This window comes from Anser cygnoides, chromosome 5 (assembly GCF_040182565.1).
Source record: "Anser cygnoides isolate HZ-2024a breed goose chromosome 5, Taihu_goose_T2T_genome, whole genome shotgun sequence".
NCBI lineage: Eukaryota > Metazoa > Chordata > Aves > Anseriformes > Anatidae > Anser > Anser cygnoides.
In genome coordinates, this window is record NC_089877.1 from 40,270,988 (window position 1) to 40,286,333 (window position 15,346).

Consider the following 15,346-nt stretch of genomic DNA (forward strand, 5'->3'; position numbering starts at 1 on the left):
AAAGCACAAAGGTAACTGGCCCTCGTGTTGACACAAAGCTGACAGCGTAGAAGCCACAGTAAATACTTGTATAGTGTGAGGTTATGTCAGCTGCTGAGCCTTTCAAGACCTATATAATGTGTTGGAAGGGGATAGGCTTGTGGAAAAAAATGAGATGGCAACCTGAGCAGAGCTGTGTAGTTGAAGGACAGTCTATGTAATGACCTCGTGTACTGGAAAAGAAAGATCGCACTCAAAAAGAAAGCCTCAAGCAGAAAATAACGTACTGTTTGGCTGTAAAGTGAACCTGGATGATACTTAGGGAATAGATCTGCATTGCCATGTTTTTGGGTAGACTGTGTTGGAAAGATGAATCAAATTTACTGATGCTGGACTTTCTGCTTGCAGCTGGAGAGTTGGCTTTTATTGGTGCTGTGTGTATAAAAATTAAAAAGAACAAATGCTGCTGTGATGAGTAAAACAAGCATCCGGGTTTGTTGGACGTATAATAACCAAAGCAAGAGCTGACGTGTTTTATTTTATTTAATAATTTAGGACTGTGAACCAGATTACCAAGGGAAACTGGATTCATTGTTCCTTGATGAATCCTTATTGTCTTGAACTGCTGCATTTGTCTGAAACTTTGTACCGGTGCCAGCTGTGCTGAGCTTCTCACCGTAGGTAGTGTAAGTGGAGTGTGGGATGGGTTGAAAAGTGTACAGTTTCCACAACCAGGGAATTAAAGCCCGCTTTTTAAACTTTAAATATTAACTACAGTATTTTTCTAAGTTAAAACATGTTTGAAGTATTTGAGTTAAATGAATCAAAATCAGCAGAAGACTGTGCCTTTAGAGGAGCTTGTAGGCGAGGGTTTATTCTGCTCGTGATTATTAATTACAATAATATTTGTGATGCTGTGTCACAAGAAATAGTGCTCCTCAGTACTGTGACTAAACATGAACAATGAAATCACCATACTATGCCAATAAAAGAGTGTGAAATTTTGCTAAGAGACGATTCTGTGGTGCTTTATGCTCCAAAAAAGACAGAGCTGACTTGCAGTAAGTGGTCTCTGCTTTTCCAGTGGCAGCAAGGGATGCTCCCTGTACTTAGGCTGTTTTGCTTTTTTCAGCATTCATATTTTTGTAGCTTTGTTGTTCTGCCACTGCTGTGTTTCCAAGACTGAAACTCAGCAGAGAGAATGCACTAGGCCCAGCACAGTCAGTTTTGTGTTCCTGCATGAAAACATGAGGCTGTTTCAGCTGGATTATACTTTGGAAAACTTGTCACTTCATTCTGCTCTGCTCCTCTAGGAGAACACACACAATGTGCCACGGTAGCTAAGAAACACTCCAGGAAGCTGAAATGACTTGCAGTTTTCTGAAGCGGCTGTACGAGGGCTAGGAAGGATGATGAATGTGTGTGCTCCCTCTCCACATCGTCGGGCTTGGCACGTGATCTTTATATTCCCTCCCTCTGCTCTGTGGGCATGAGAAAAATCTATTGCCTGGAATGAAGGCAGCAGTTCTGCTCTCATCTCCCTTCGCCTGCCCCGCTATACCATGCCTAATGTATACCATACCAGCTAACTGAGCCTTTCTGTGTTGCAAGGCTAATTTATGTAATGCAGCACAAGCGTCAGGAAGGGCGATACTGTGCCCATAATGATTAAGGGTTATCTTACAACTGTGTGATAAAAATACGTAATTTAGTAGTAATTTTGATTTTTGATCTGTGAAGACTGCTAGGGTTGCATAAACAAGAAGTCAAAAATTGGAACGTGTCCGTTTTATGCAGCCTTAATTCTGTGTGTGCCTACACACATTTCCTTCCACAAGTTTCTTATGCCGTGCTTTTAAATTACATGAACTCATGCATTTTTAAAAACCTTCACAGTACATTAAAAATGTGTGGCTAACATTTCCTGTCTTCCGTGTCCTTCTCCGTGTGACAGACGTGTTTTCAAAACAGTTTTTGCATTTGTTGTAGTAGTATGTAAAAGCTCTACCAAGATATAGACTCTATTTTGATAGATACAATACAAAACCTTACTAAAATTCTCTGTCTGTGGGAGTTACTAGCCTAAAGAATTATTGATTGGCCTTTGAACTAGGAGTATATTTTTTCTAATGCTTGTGGCTCGAAGATGGCATTGTAGTATTCAGCAGCTCGAAGAACAAAACTAGACATTGTGCTTTTCTTTTTGCCCTTACACGCCAAATTAAGTGTTCTTCTTTTTGCACGGTCCCTTGTACTGATGATGATTGCTGATGAAAGCCCAGAGAGGCAGATTCCTTGAGGCATCTTTCTAAAGCTTGAGCCTGGCGGCTTAGTTATCCTTCACTTGGTTTTCTTTAGAACTAGAGGTTTCTGTCTAAACTTGCAAAGAGGTGGCTATAGCCTCTGAGTTACTCAATTATCTTCAGTAGACACTAATTCAGAAACCAACAGTACGTTTAAATATTAACACTTATGTGCTCATCAAGTTGTTTAAAGTGTTCTGCTAAGGAACTCTTATATAACAGTGTTCTTTCAGAATAGCCATTTTTTAAAACCACCTGTCTGTGCTGAAATGAAGGCACTTATCTTTTTGTTGTTTCTAGTGAATAGATAATTTTTTATGTATCTGCAAAGAATAATGTTTCAGTCCTATCTTTTATCTACAGCCAAGCTCTTAGATAGATCCATTGAATGTGGTAAACAACCTAAAATTCTTTAAATACCTCATGAAGTTTTTTAAGGGGGAACTCTTACAGTTTTGCAGCTTATTGCACGGAAGTGTACTTGAGATAACGATTTTTTTCTTCATTATAGCAACTTGCAAATGGAGATAGAGGCTTTGAGAATGTGGAGCTGGGTGTCATAGGGAAGAAGAAGAAAGTTCCCAGAAGGGTTATTCATTTTGCAAGTGGAGAAACAATGGAAGAATACAGCACAGATGAAGAGGAAGATGAACAAGAGAAGAAAGACCTGTTGCCTCCTGTAGATCCTGTAGGTATTTTGGTTGATAAATTGCTGCTTCTGGTTTATTGTATAATTACCTGCATTTTATCCTTTAATTTTTATGTCACAAATGTGATTTGGTGCATTAAAGATTCAGTAAATTCAATTGCCTCTAGGCACTGAGAAATCTCAGAGAAGTATTCTGAGAAGTTTTGTCCTGCAGCTCTCCCTCACTGAAATAGCCCTACTAATTAGAAATGGGTTTAATTTCTTCACAGTTTTAATCTGTCCTCTCCAGAATTTCCCCCTTTGATAATATTTGCTCAGTGTCTCTTTTATTCACACTGTCATTTGAAAAAATCAGTTGGGAGGGCATTTTTTCTTATCTTTGTTGGCAGTGGAGAGTTGAGCTTGTAATTTAGTGTTAGCATACCAGCAATTAAAGGAGTGTACAAAGGAAAGAAACGGATGATTTGAAGAAGTATAGGAAAACTTCATGATATATCAAAAACAGGTTTTAAGGGATCTGCCTGGTCCATGTATGTGAAGTCCTTCTGTGTTTTAAACTGTTAAGATTTGTTCAAGCTGAATGACATCTCCATGTGTTGGTCCGAATCCGAGTGAAGTTAGGACAATTAAAGCTGTCTCTAATAGTACATTTTATGGCTACTAAAAACAAAAACATTTCCCTTTTGTCAATGATTTGGTATCTACACTTAGAGGTAAAATGAAGTATATCACCTGTTGTATTCTGTTGGAGTATCTGACAATGTGTTTTGTAGCCCAGAGATGTGCAACCCCAGCAGCAGCGCACTGGAGGAGGCAGCTCCGTGCCTTCTGGCAGTCAGTCTCGGAGAAGATACACATCCATCTCTTCATCTTTCCACACCCCCAGTCTCATGTTTCTTTTATGACAGCCCCACAAACTGGTGTTCCAACTACCTCTTTTCTCTACCCTCCTACAATTCTGTCCTCCATGAGCTGGGTCTGCGGTCCTGTTCCCTGCCTGCCTGCAGGACTCCCTTCCTGGCCCTCCCTTGCCTTCTTTGCTTGTACTGAAGTTAGAGGTGGAGCCCCTGAAATTGGCTGGATCCTTCCCTGTGTGCTGAGTACAGTGAAGTGGCTGGGAGTTACTGCTTTGTGCAGCAGCCAGTCCTGCCTGATTGCACACTGGAGGCAAATGCCTGTTTAGAGTTGCTTGTTCCCACACTTTGATAAGAGCCTTGGCATGCACAGAAACTGGTGCTGCTTCCTACCTCACGTAAGCATTGCTGTCGAAATGACTCATGCACCAGAGTCTGGGAATCGGTGCTTAAGAAATGTCGTGTATGAAGCTCACTATTTACTGCACTGCTAGGCTCGAAGTTTATTTACGTGTGCATCCTTCCAGGAGAGCTGGGATTTCTTGGGGGGATTGCAGTGGAGTTTGACTTCCTGCCTGTTACTTTCTGAGAAAGTGGTGTGGCCACGAGGAGCTTGCTTTGGGAAGGACTGTCAATCAGTTTTTTTCCCCCCTCTGTAAAATTAATTTACCTTGAAGAAAAAGTAGTAGTTTGAGGACTGAGCTGCAATGAGACTGTAGAAAGCTGGGACTGGGGCTCCTGAGTAAAGTTGTTGCATTTAATCTTGATGGCCTGGTGGCACTGCCGTCTCTTTCTTATTAGGTTGTTCTTGTGTACAAGGAAAAGTAACGTTAGCCTGAGAGCAGGTGTATCAGTATAGAAATGCATATGAGCTTTATACATGATTTAAAGTATCATTATTGAAAATAAATGTACTAAACTTGTCAACAATGAATAGATGTTAAGCTATCTTGCTGGGTGGGTTTTTTGTTTGTTTGTTTTCTTTTTGTCTTTGAGGTTCTGTTCAAAGAAGTGCAAGAACTATGAAACTTGCTCAACATTCAGGTATCTTCGGAGTCAGATCTGTTCCCCGCTGTGCAGGTTGTGTCAGATATCCGTGGATGTGTACAAAGAGATTTGTTTTTTCCAACTATAATTAGCAGATGACCAGACCAGTATAATTTCTCTGTCATTTCCCCTCAGTAGAACAGTTTCACCATGATGGAAGGCTCAGGGGACTGTATGTGTTGTGAGGCCAGAGGAGTACACACTGCTGTACAAATGGACACTTAACTAAAAAACCTGCAAATATTCACAAGAGCCAGGAATTCTGTGCGATCATTCTCCTGCTTTCCTAATATGGATTTTATTCTGAATACCTGGAAGTATATTGTATGGCACAGTTAAGATTGCTTTATTCCACTTCTATAGTTTATGAAATATTTAATTTTTATTACATTTTTTAATAAAAGGACCTTCCAAGGCTGAACGTTTTATTGTGGAGCACAGTATGCCTTATTATGCATTGCTTTTTACCTTGACAGAATAAACTTGATTAGACCAAGGGTTGCCATTAAGTGAAGTTTAGCTTATCTGCTGTATGCTTCATGTATCCCAACTGAGCCAGTGAATTGAAGAAATGTTAGTCCAAGCTGAGCTTTGATGTTTTAGCCAACAGCTGCCTTAAAAATGTTTTTATCGTAGGATTTCTATAAAAGCAATTAAATAGTCAGTTTGCTGGGACCAGCATGTCTAAAACTTGTTATCTCAGTTGGGATACAAAAAAGTACGTTGCAAATAATAGCTGTTTCTGGTCCAATTTATTTTTAGAAAAAGCACATTAATGTTTTGAATAGAAACTTTACATCATGAAAATTCAAAGCTCAGCTGGTATTGGCATACAAGCAGGTTCTGAATTGAGTTTAAGGGAAACAAATGTTTTGACATATTGTAAAGAAACTTCTGCAGTAACTACCTTGGTTTAATTACGCTTTAGAGTTAAGCAGATGATGACAATGTCTTTCTTGCTAAGCAAAGTAGCATATGTATATTCTGGTAATATGACAACTAGAGAACTCACTGTGATGGACTGGTGTCACTCGTAACTAAACAAATTCTCATGAAGTACTGAGTCTTAGGCTTTGCTTTGAAACAACGATTCCAGCACTTCTGTAGGTCATTGTTAGGTCATTTACATTTTTGGACTGGAGTGTCCTTTTGTTGTGGTGTGTTTTGTTTTTTTTAAGAGTGAGTTGAATCCAGAACACAGGGCATGCTTACTAAATTTTTCTGTGGTTGTTGTTGTTTGTAGATAATAGCATTTGGTATTATTAGTGTTCTCCTTTGCCTCTTTGATGATTGTAAATGCTTTAACCGAATCTTCTATCAAAAAATTTAGATGCTTACACTTTAAAATCTTTTGCTTCTGTCCACCAAAACCTTGCTTTATAAGTTCTTTTTTGTTTTGTTTTAATTAGAAGAAGAAATTAAATTTCTCTAAGCTGTTCTAGAAGGTAATCTTTCTGTTTATCCCTGGAGTGCCGCTTGCTATGGAGTCTTGGTTGCATGAGTAAGCAGAACGTGGAGTCTAAGCCTTTGCAGGGCATCTATAAGCAACGTATAACTGTTGATTTTAACCTTAGAATTCATCCTGAGAACATTTCTGTGACAGAGCTCCAAAACAGATGTAATTTTGTTAACCTTCAGTGCTTGGAAAGACTGAAACACGTTCTTACAGGAAGATTATCGTGATATCCTGTAGTTAAAAGGAGCTTAACTTCAGGCAGCAAAAAAGCATTGTTTTTATGCTGTTGAGGACTCTCAAACTCTTAATTTTATTTTAAAAATTCTGTAATGAGGGAGAAAAATAGTTAATGACTTAATAATAGCTGTTCATAATATCATAGAAGCTTTTTTGATGAAGGAGGGAGTATGTGTTCCTGAATTTTGTTTTCACTGGCTTCTGTTAGTTGCCACAGTTCTACCTGGTGCGTACACACTGAAGGACCTATTATAGCAATGACCAGTCATTAATTTAACTCATTTAAAATGAGTCTTGACACAGGAAACAATGAAAGAAAATATCTATTTGGTGGTATTTAACTCTCAAAAACATAATTTATTTTTTCTTAAAATGGGAAATGATTCTTTACCTCCTTTTGCCATTTTCTCTGCCAACAAACAAACAAACAAAAACAAAACAAAAAAATAAATTATTTGGAAAGTTCAAATGTTACTAGGGACTGAAATCTGGCAAAAATAAATATAGATGTGGATTGTTTATATGGTACACACTCTGCTGAGCGTGTCTTTTCCCTTCAGCAGCCCCATACTAGGAAACAGTATCATGTTGTTACTGAATAATAGCCCTCTTGGTTTTATCAATGGTTGAATTCATTATGTTAGTCCTACTTAAATTGCAGTACACCAACACCTTCTGGAGGTAGATTTGGACAGGTCATATTATGGCTGAGTGTCAGATTAGAACTGTACATTAAGATGTTTTGTACTTTAAAAGCTGAGTGTAGCAAGCATTATGTTTTCTCTTTTAAACAGCAAAATGAACTCATGATAGCAGAACAGTATAGTTAAGCATTGCAGAAACATATACTTAGAGTAGAATGATGCTAGGAGAAATACTATTGCCTCCTAATACACTGGTGTCCTATATTCCATTCAAGAAGTACAGTACTACTGTGTCTTTGTTTTGATTGAAGCCATTCCTCTGGCTGAAGGAGATTGATGCACAGCATCAGGGCATGTGGTTCTTACCAACCATTAATAAGACCTGATTTTGGTGCCATTTTCCAGTGTCATTCAATGCATTAAAGCTACATCACAGAGGATTAGTTTGTACTGACCTTTTGCATAACACTTCACTTCATATCACCCATAACGTTCCACAGGGTTCTTGTCTCTCCAGTACCTCTTCTCGCCTCATATTTGCCATTCTTGCTTAGGTCTCTGAGGTGCTACCCAAACTTATCTTGAAGGGAAAAAAAAAAGAGGGTTATTTCTCCCAGATGTGTTCCCATGTTCCTGCTTGTTCTTAGTGGTTTACTCTACAAAACATTTAATTTTTACTGCTTAATTTTCATAAAGTAGCTTCTCTTGGTTTTATATTGTCTTTTGAGATGCTTGAAAGAATGCTCCTTTTTTAAATTATCAGGACCAGCAAAGCAACACTGGACATCACAAAATCAAAGGAAGACATGAGTGAAGAATTGTCTGGTTGGGCTAGAGACACGTTGTCAGAAAGCAGAGGTTTCTACAAAGTTGAACTTAGAAGTACTTCTAACATACCAAGCTGTTCTTTAATTATAGTGGGAAAATAGAGGAAATAGAAAGCATCTCTGTGCCTGCAGAGTCTCAAATTTTATGTTTGTGGTACTACAATAGTACGTTAGAATATTCTGTGTCTGATTTACTTCTGTCACGTTGAAGCTCAGCTTCTCTTTTTATCTTTAAATGTTAAGGGGACTCTTGTAGCTTCTTGCTTACTGCTGCACAGCAGGCCTTTGTTTGTCCTGTGCACTGTGTGAATGCTTTTTAACCTTGTCACCTTGTTATGAAGGATTGTACAGAGGCTTGTCAATGCCATTATTTGCACCTGTGGCAACAAGCTTTTCCAGCACTTTTCTTGACTTCTTCAACTGAACAAACTGAGAAATGATTGTCGTTAGCCCGTCTGCCAACTGAGTACGTAATCAACAAGCTGGAGGTGCTTTTGTGTAAGCAGGATAGCAGCTGGTTTTGCTTACACTTTTACCTTGGCAGGATATTTTCCATACCCACTGCCAAAAATATATAGCATCTGGCTTTTTTCTGCCTGCCCAGCTTGAGTTTCTGGCTTGACAGATTGTACACATTGATGAGATTTCCCCTGAGCTTTCTCTTCTCAAGGCTAAACAGCCCCAGCTCTCTTATCCTTCCCTCATGTGGGAGATGCTCCAGTCCCTTTATCATCTTAGCAGTGGTGCATCCCATCAGGGCTCCTGAATTCACATATGTCCAGTTAGCTTGAGTATTCTGTAAGCTGATCCTCCTCCATGCTTTTCCTTATGCTACACCTTCCCTCAGTCCTCTAGATTTCTGAAGACCAGTCTTACTAGCAAACACTGAGGTGAAGATGGCTTTCACTACCGCAGCCTTTTCCGTGTCCTATGTCTCCAGAGCCCTTGTCCCATTCAGCAGTGGCCCCACAACTTCCTTTTGCTGCTGAGGAACTTACAGAAGCCCTTCTTCTTGCCCTTTAAGTCCAGATGCACTTTGGCTTTCCTAATCGTGTCCCCTCATGCTCAGGCTGCTTTATATTCTTCCGACATTATCTGTCCCTGCTTCCACCTCTGTGTAGTCCCTTTCTATGACTGAGTTTGGACAGGAGCTCCTCATTCATCCACACAGGCCTGCTGGCATTTTTGCCTGACTTCGTACTTTTTGGGATGGATTGCTCATGAGCTTGGAGGAGATGATCTCTGATTATCATCCAGCATTCCTGGGCCCCTCTTCCCTCTAGGGCCTTTGCCCAGGGAACTTTTCCAAGCAGATCCCTAAGAGGTCAAAGTCTGCTCTCCTGAAGCCCAGGGTTGTGATTTGGTGTTTGCTCTGGTCCCTCCTCTCAGGATCCTGAACTCTACCACCTCATAGTCATTGCAGCTGACACTGCCTAGAGCCTTCACAACCCCAGTGAGTTCTTCATCCTTTGTGAGTATGAGGTCCAGTAGAGCACCTCTACTTGTTGGCTCCTCTGTCACTTGTGTCAAGAAGTTGTCATCAGTTCTCTCAAGGTACCAGCTATGGTGTTCCTCCAGCAGGTATCGGGGGGGTTGAAGTCCCCATGAGGTGCAGGGCCTGCAAATGTGAGGCTGCTCCTAGCTGTCTGTAGAAGGCCTCATCCACGTGTTCTTTCTGGTCAGGTGCCCTATAGCAGACACATGAGGATGGCACCCATAATCAGTTCTTTAATCCTTACCCATAAGCTCTCAGCTGGCTCCTTATCCATCTCCCGGCAGAGCTCCATGCACTGCAGCTGCTCACACAAATGGCGGCTCCCCATCATCTGCTTCCCAGCCTGTCCTTCTCGATGAGCCTGTCTCCATCTATTGCAGCGCTCCTGTCACGAGACCATCACACCGTGTCTCTGTGATCCCAGCAAGGCCCTAGCCCTGCAGTTGCAGGCAGATCTCCAGCTCCTTGTGGTTACTCCCCATGATGTGTGCCTTCGTGCCCAGGCACTTCAGACAGGCACCCCAGCGTGTTGATTTCACAGGAGGGGTGTTTCCTTTTTCCTTTTTTTTTTTTTTTTTTTTCCCCTCCAGAATGGTGCCTTGAAAGCACTTCCTTGCCTGCGTGCAAATGCTTGAGGTGACAGCTGAAGCCCTGGTTTGTTGATTTGGTGTTCCCTTCCCTTCACATCGTCCTAGGCCCTTTACTAATCAGCCCCGTCCGCTGCTCCCTCACAGGGCCACCGGTGACTCCCTCCCTCACTGTTCCTAGTTTTGTTCGTCAGGTACAGTTCCAAATGATAATTCATATCTGTATTTAAATACATGGAAGCAGCTTCTTCATTATGACCATTTTGAAGTGTTGTTTTGCTTGTTTATTTTTTAAACTGTCTCTCATAGTTCTCTCATTATAATCAGGAAATACTTGGTTAATCCACTTCTCTGGTCTGACAGAATTCAGGTTATGAAAAGGCCTTTATAGTTACAAGAATTATCTTGGGATTGAGCTGGATGCTTGCTGTTTCCCAAGTCCGGGGGTAGGAAACAAAAAACAGTGAAATGAATGTTCCCAGATATAACAGTGGTCATCTTTCTATCTTATGGTGACACTTTCCTTTATGTATGTCCTACCTAGACTTACTTTAAAGGAAAAATACTGTGGTAGCTGGCAAACAGGCAGTGTCACAGATCTTTCTTCTCTGTCTGAGCTTTCACGTGTATTATTATGTACCATGAACTTACAGCTGTACATACTGATACTAGTTTTGTTGTTACAGACAACGCTCACATGGGGACCCTACTTGTGGTTTCATATGCTAAGAGTTGCCACGTCAACCTTATCAGGTATTGCTTTATTTAATTCTCACGTAAAGCCGTGAAGGGATATTGAGTCACTTTGATCGGCTGTAAATCATCTTTGTGATCTACCAGTCCGTTTTTCAAAAGAATGAATAAGACTGTGGTTTTATTTTTTTTTCTGTGCAGATATAATCTCTTGTCTTTAGCACTAATTTTATTTATTAATTTATTTTTAATCAACAACTGTTGAATGAACAGAAAAATCCTTTTGGTGAACACTTCAATTTTTCTCTTTTTCTCCATACGGAGTGATGGTGATGTTGGCAAGGGATTTATTTCAGCTTCTCTTATATAACCATTTGGAGTGATTTTATCTGAAAAGAATGCCGTTTGGCCTAACTAAATTGATTTTTTATGAAGACTTAAACTGGAAAGTATCTTAAAAGCACACCTAGTCTTGTGCTTTACAACAGTCTGCTGAAGTTGCAAAATAAACAAAAATAGGGCTATTGTCAAGAGTCTTAAACTCACTACACAGAATTTTCATTGACCTGTGGACCTCATAAAATTTTGCTTAGAGTGCTTGTCATAATCTGTGTTCCTCCCAAATTGTAAAGTATGTGTGTTATATATTGACAAATATTTGTGGGATTTCCGTGATGGTACAGCCTCAGTTGAAACTATCCTGACAGTCTATCCTATTGATTTTTATTGTTTTTAGAAGCACCTTAATGTACAGTGTAATCCTATTCATTGCATATCTTTTCTTCATACACAATGGTAGATATTGCTTTCCTTTTTTTCAGAAGTTGTTAAGAATTTGAAGATTGCTACATATTTCCATCTCACTTCAGTGTCATTGAACTTTGTCATTTGAACTGGTCTTTTGCAAGAGCTCTGTCTGTAAGGATGCCTGTAAAATGACTGAATACTCATGGAGCCAATCAGTTTCTGACTTCTGTTTTCACTGAAGATGACTAACTCATTCACATCCTCAGGGCAAATTTTTAATTTGAAGTGCAATATATTTGGTTTCTTGCTTGCTTTTATTCAAGGATCAGTTCTTTAGCTCTCATCACGGTAGAGAGACTGACTGACCTAAGCCCACCTATTCCATCCTTCTGCTGCACTACCTGTTTTAGCGAAGGAGAACTGCATGTAGCCTCTAGCTTGAAAAATGAGACAGCTGACACCTAAAAATTTAATTAATCCATCAGTATGCAACACAGATCATTGTTAAAACTGATACTGGCTTAAAATATACATCTATCAATAAATAACTTTAGTCGCTTGGTATCATTAGACTGAATTGCCAGTACAGTTGGTAGCCGTGTATTTTTATCTAGCCTTAATTTTCAGTTAAAGTTCAATTAAAAGCTTGTACTTTAACTGATGCCCTAGCAAAACAAGCCTGGGTACAAAGATAGAACTGGTAGAATGCAAACACTACCATTATCAAGTTTTTTTTTGTTGATTTCCATGTTCCTTTTTTGTTCATTCTCTGTCTTAAGGAACAATTATTAATATATTTAGCTAATAATAACTATATATAAGTAGATTAGCATAGCAGATTTATTTTTGTCTTTTGAGTGAACTATGGAAAACCGTTCAGGAAAGATGACAATTTTTAAAGCAGAACTGTGTTCAAGAACTTTCTTCTAGATACTAATCATTTGTAAACTTCTCTTTATTTTCAGTGTGTGACTTCCTTGGGGAAAAGATTGCATCTGTTTTGGGGATAAGCACACCAAAATACCAATATGCTATTGATGAGTATTACAGAATGAAGAAAGAGGTATGTGTGTGAAATAGGGTTCTTACATTTTTTTCTCCCTACTTATCTTCCCTGGCATTTTCAAAAATAAAATTTGTATTTGTGCATTACTTGCTAAAATGAAGTTAAATTTTAGAATCTCTCTTTTAGTTCGCCTTTAGTTTTCATTTGATGCTTGATTTATGCTTGTTTATCCATTAGCATTTTCTCACCAGCTTATCTGTTGGGTCCTGAGCACTGCTCTCCTTGCTTCTCTTCTACAGTGCATTTTAAAGTCAAGACTGTGAGAAAGCTGGAAGGAGCAGTTCCTAAAGAGGCAGCTGCCTTACATTACTCACTTAAACTGAGTGTACTTTGAAACTCTGAAACTTGTCCCATTTCGTGTGATAGAAAGTGCCAAGGGTAAATTGAACATTATATTACCATTTGTTCTGAACCATAACTTATGATAGCCAGTATTTTATGCAAAAAAAAAAAAATACAAAAATTAATAAATTTCATTTGGAAGAAATGTGAAACATTTAAAGTTTTGATACTTCTTTTTTAATAGCTTTTAATTATTAAGGGTTGAAAATGCTTTATAGAAGGTGGACCTATCACTGCTACTTTTGACTAAAAACTGCTTACCTAGATATATGTCATTTTTTCTGTGTTTATGTAACACACTTTAATCCTTCACCTATTTCAGAACGTTATGGGCTATTTCCAGAATTCCCGTTATGGAGGAGAAAAAACAACAAAACACCCAATCTTATGATAAACTAGTGACTGTTTTGTAGCAGAATAAATTTTCTTTCTTTTCTTGTAATAGAACTGGTATGTTGTTACAGAAGGTAAGTGGTGTTTATTTCAAGTAAACAGTAACTTACGAATCTGGTTACGTATTTTCAGGAGGAAGAGGAGGAACAAGAAAACAAGTTATCAGAAGAAGCAGAAAGACAGCATCAGGAGCAGCAGAACAAGGCACAAGCTGAAGCTCCTGTCCAGACAGACCAGCCTGAATCAACAACATGTACTTCATTTGTGAATTTAAACTTTGAAAATGAGGGAGATTGCCACTCTGTTGTGGAAAATAAACAAGATGTAGTTCCTGTCCCTACCTAAGTATAAAGCTCTGTATAATGTAGGAAATAGGAAGTGTCAGGTGTCACGATCTGGCTATAAGGAGGAAAAATAGGATTATACTTAGTCAGTGTAATACAACTTACAGCATTCTTATTGATCAGGAGAGAGCTAGGTGATGTCTCTTCAGTCTGTCTGCCTAATAAAGGCTGAGGCATTCTGCCAAATTGGCACTTCAGTTAAAATGAAAATTGCACTACAAACATTTGGTCTAAAATTGAATTTCTGTGTAAAGCAAGTAAAAATGTCTTTCCTTTAAATTGCTGTCTGGCACAGTGGATTGCAGATGCAGTGCTGTTCCTCCTTGTGAACACCTATTTCTGATCTGCACGTTGTTTGCGACTTGGCTCTCTATGAATAGATTAATAGGAATCAATGTCCTGTAACTCACAAGTCATTATAATCACTTCTGAATTCCCCTATTTATTGTCACTATTGTGTGCATGTATCTTTTTTCTGTTATTAACACAAGAGAGGTTAGATTTAACGTTAATTACATTTAAGGGCCTAATGGAACACTTTCCTTTTCTTTTTTTAACTCTAAAGGAGGCTGTAAACACCCTTAAGTATTTATGAACTAGTACAAGCACTCTTGGGGGCTAACAGTGCTCAGCTGTGCTGTATGGTGCTGTAGCAAAGTACAGAATTAGCATCAGTGTAAGATGCTGTCACTCCAAATCCAAGAATTAATACAGATTCTTTACCTGCTCTGAATTAGCCTGGGATGTAAACTGAAGTCTTGCTAAATTATAATCAATTACTGGATATCGTGTATGGTACCAGTCTCTAACTACAAAAACTTTATTTTTAACGTAGGTTAGCTGAGTGAGTGTACTTGGTTAAACAAATAGCCTGTTTAAGGTTAATGTTTAATTATGAATAAGGAATGGGCCACTGCAGGTGTCTTTTCCCCTGTAGTGCAGAATATATATGTAACTGGAGATCAGAAAACCAGGCTTATGACTTCTTTTTTTTAACATGAAAAACGTTTGTTCCAATAGTGAAACAATACTCCTTTTTGCAGGTAGCTCCAGTTTTTAACCAGCCCCAAATACCATTCAATTAAAAGAATTTCAGTGCAGTGACTGTGATCCTACTTCTACCTTGTAGAAGGTGAATGGTTTGCTTTGGGACAGTCAGGTATCAGTCTGGCAGGCAGACAACCAACCATATCCCAGGCACTGTCTATGCAGAAAGTTTTGTAGATAAATGAGCAGAAGACCTGTACTAGTTACCGTAGGGATTGTTGTTTTTGTCCTTGAGACTTCTAAAAATAAACCTGAAGAGGCTTCAGAGAAAGTTTATGTTGGGTATCATCACACTTGCAGGGCCTTGGTCCCACTACCAGCTAACTGAGGAAACTCCTGGAGCAACACAGGCCAGGAAGCTCAGCTATTAGTTTGCAGAGCTCAGTTATGTATTTCAAACAGCTCTCCGCCTGAAATAGCGTCCCATACAACACAAAGTCTTTATCTTCTCATCTGCCCCTAGCATTCCAGCACTACAGCAAACCTTCTGAGGAAGATCCAGTCATCTGCTCTATTTGATCTGTTTTGATGCTCTGTTCTTTGCCTTTTTGAATTGTAATGCAGAGGGTGCTGACAGCTGTGTAAAATCATTCCATAGCCCTGAACATCTGCAAGGGAGAGTATGGTTCATCGTGT

At 39.2% G+C, this 15,346-nt stretch overlaps 1 protein-coding gene across 2 annotated transcripts in view; it reads left to right on the top strand.

The window, feature by feature from the left end:
* The window catches only part of LOC106038821 (signal recognition particle subunit SRP54), a 31,316-nt gene extending 17,609 nt beyond the window's left edge, over positions 1-13,707 (top strand). The window contains exons 2-5 of one of the 2 annotated variants that reach the window (XM_048059961.2): positions 2,794-2,970; positions 10,765-10,831; positions 12,484-12,581; positions 13,452-13,707. In XM_048059961.2, coding sequence (XP_047915918.1) covers positions 2,794-2,970; positions 10,765-10,831; positions 12,484-12,581; positions 13,452-13,664 — 555 coding nt within the window. In that variant the 3' untranslated portion in view covers positions 13,665-13,707. The remainder of the gene's footprint in view (positions 1-2,793; positions 2,971-10,764; positions 10,832-12,483; positions 12,582-13,451) is intronic. The other variant, XM_066998009.1, reaches the window with a different exon arrangement.
* Positions 13,708-15,346: the final 1,639 nt, after the last annotated feature.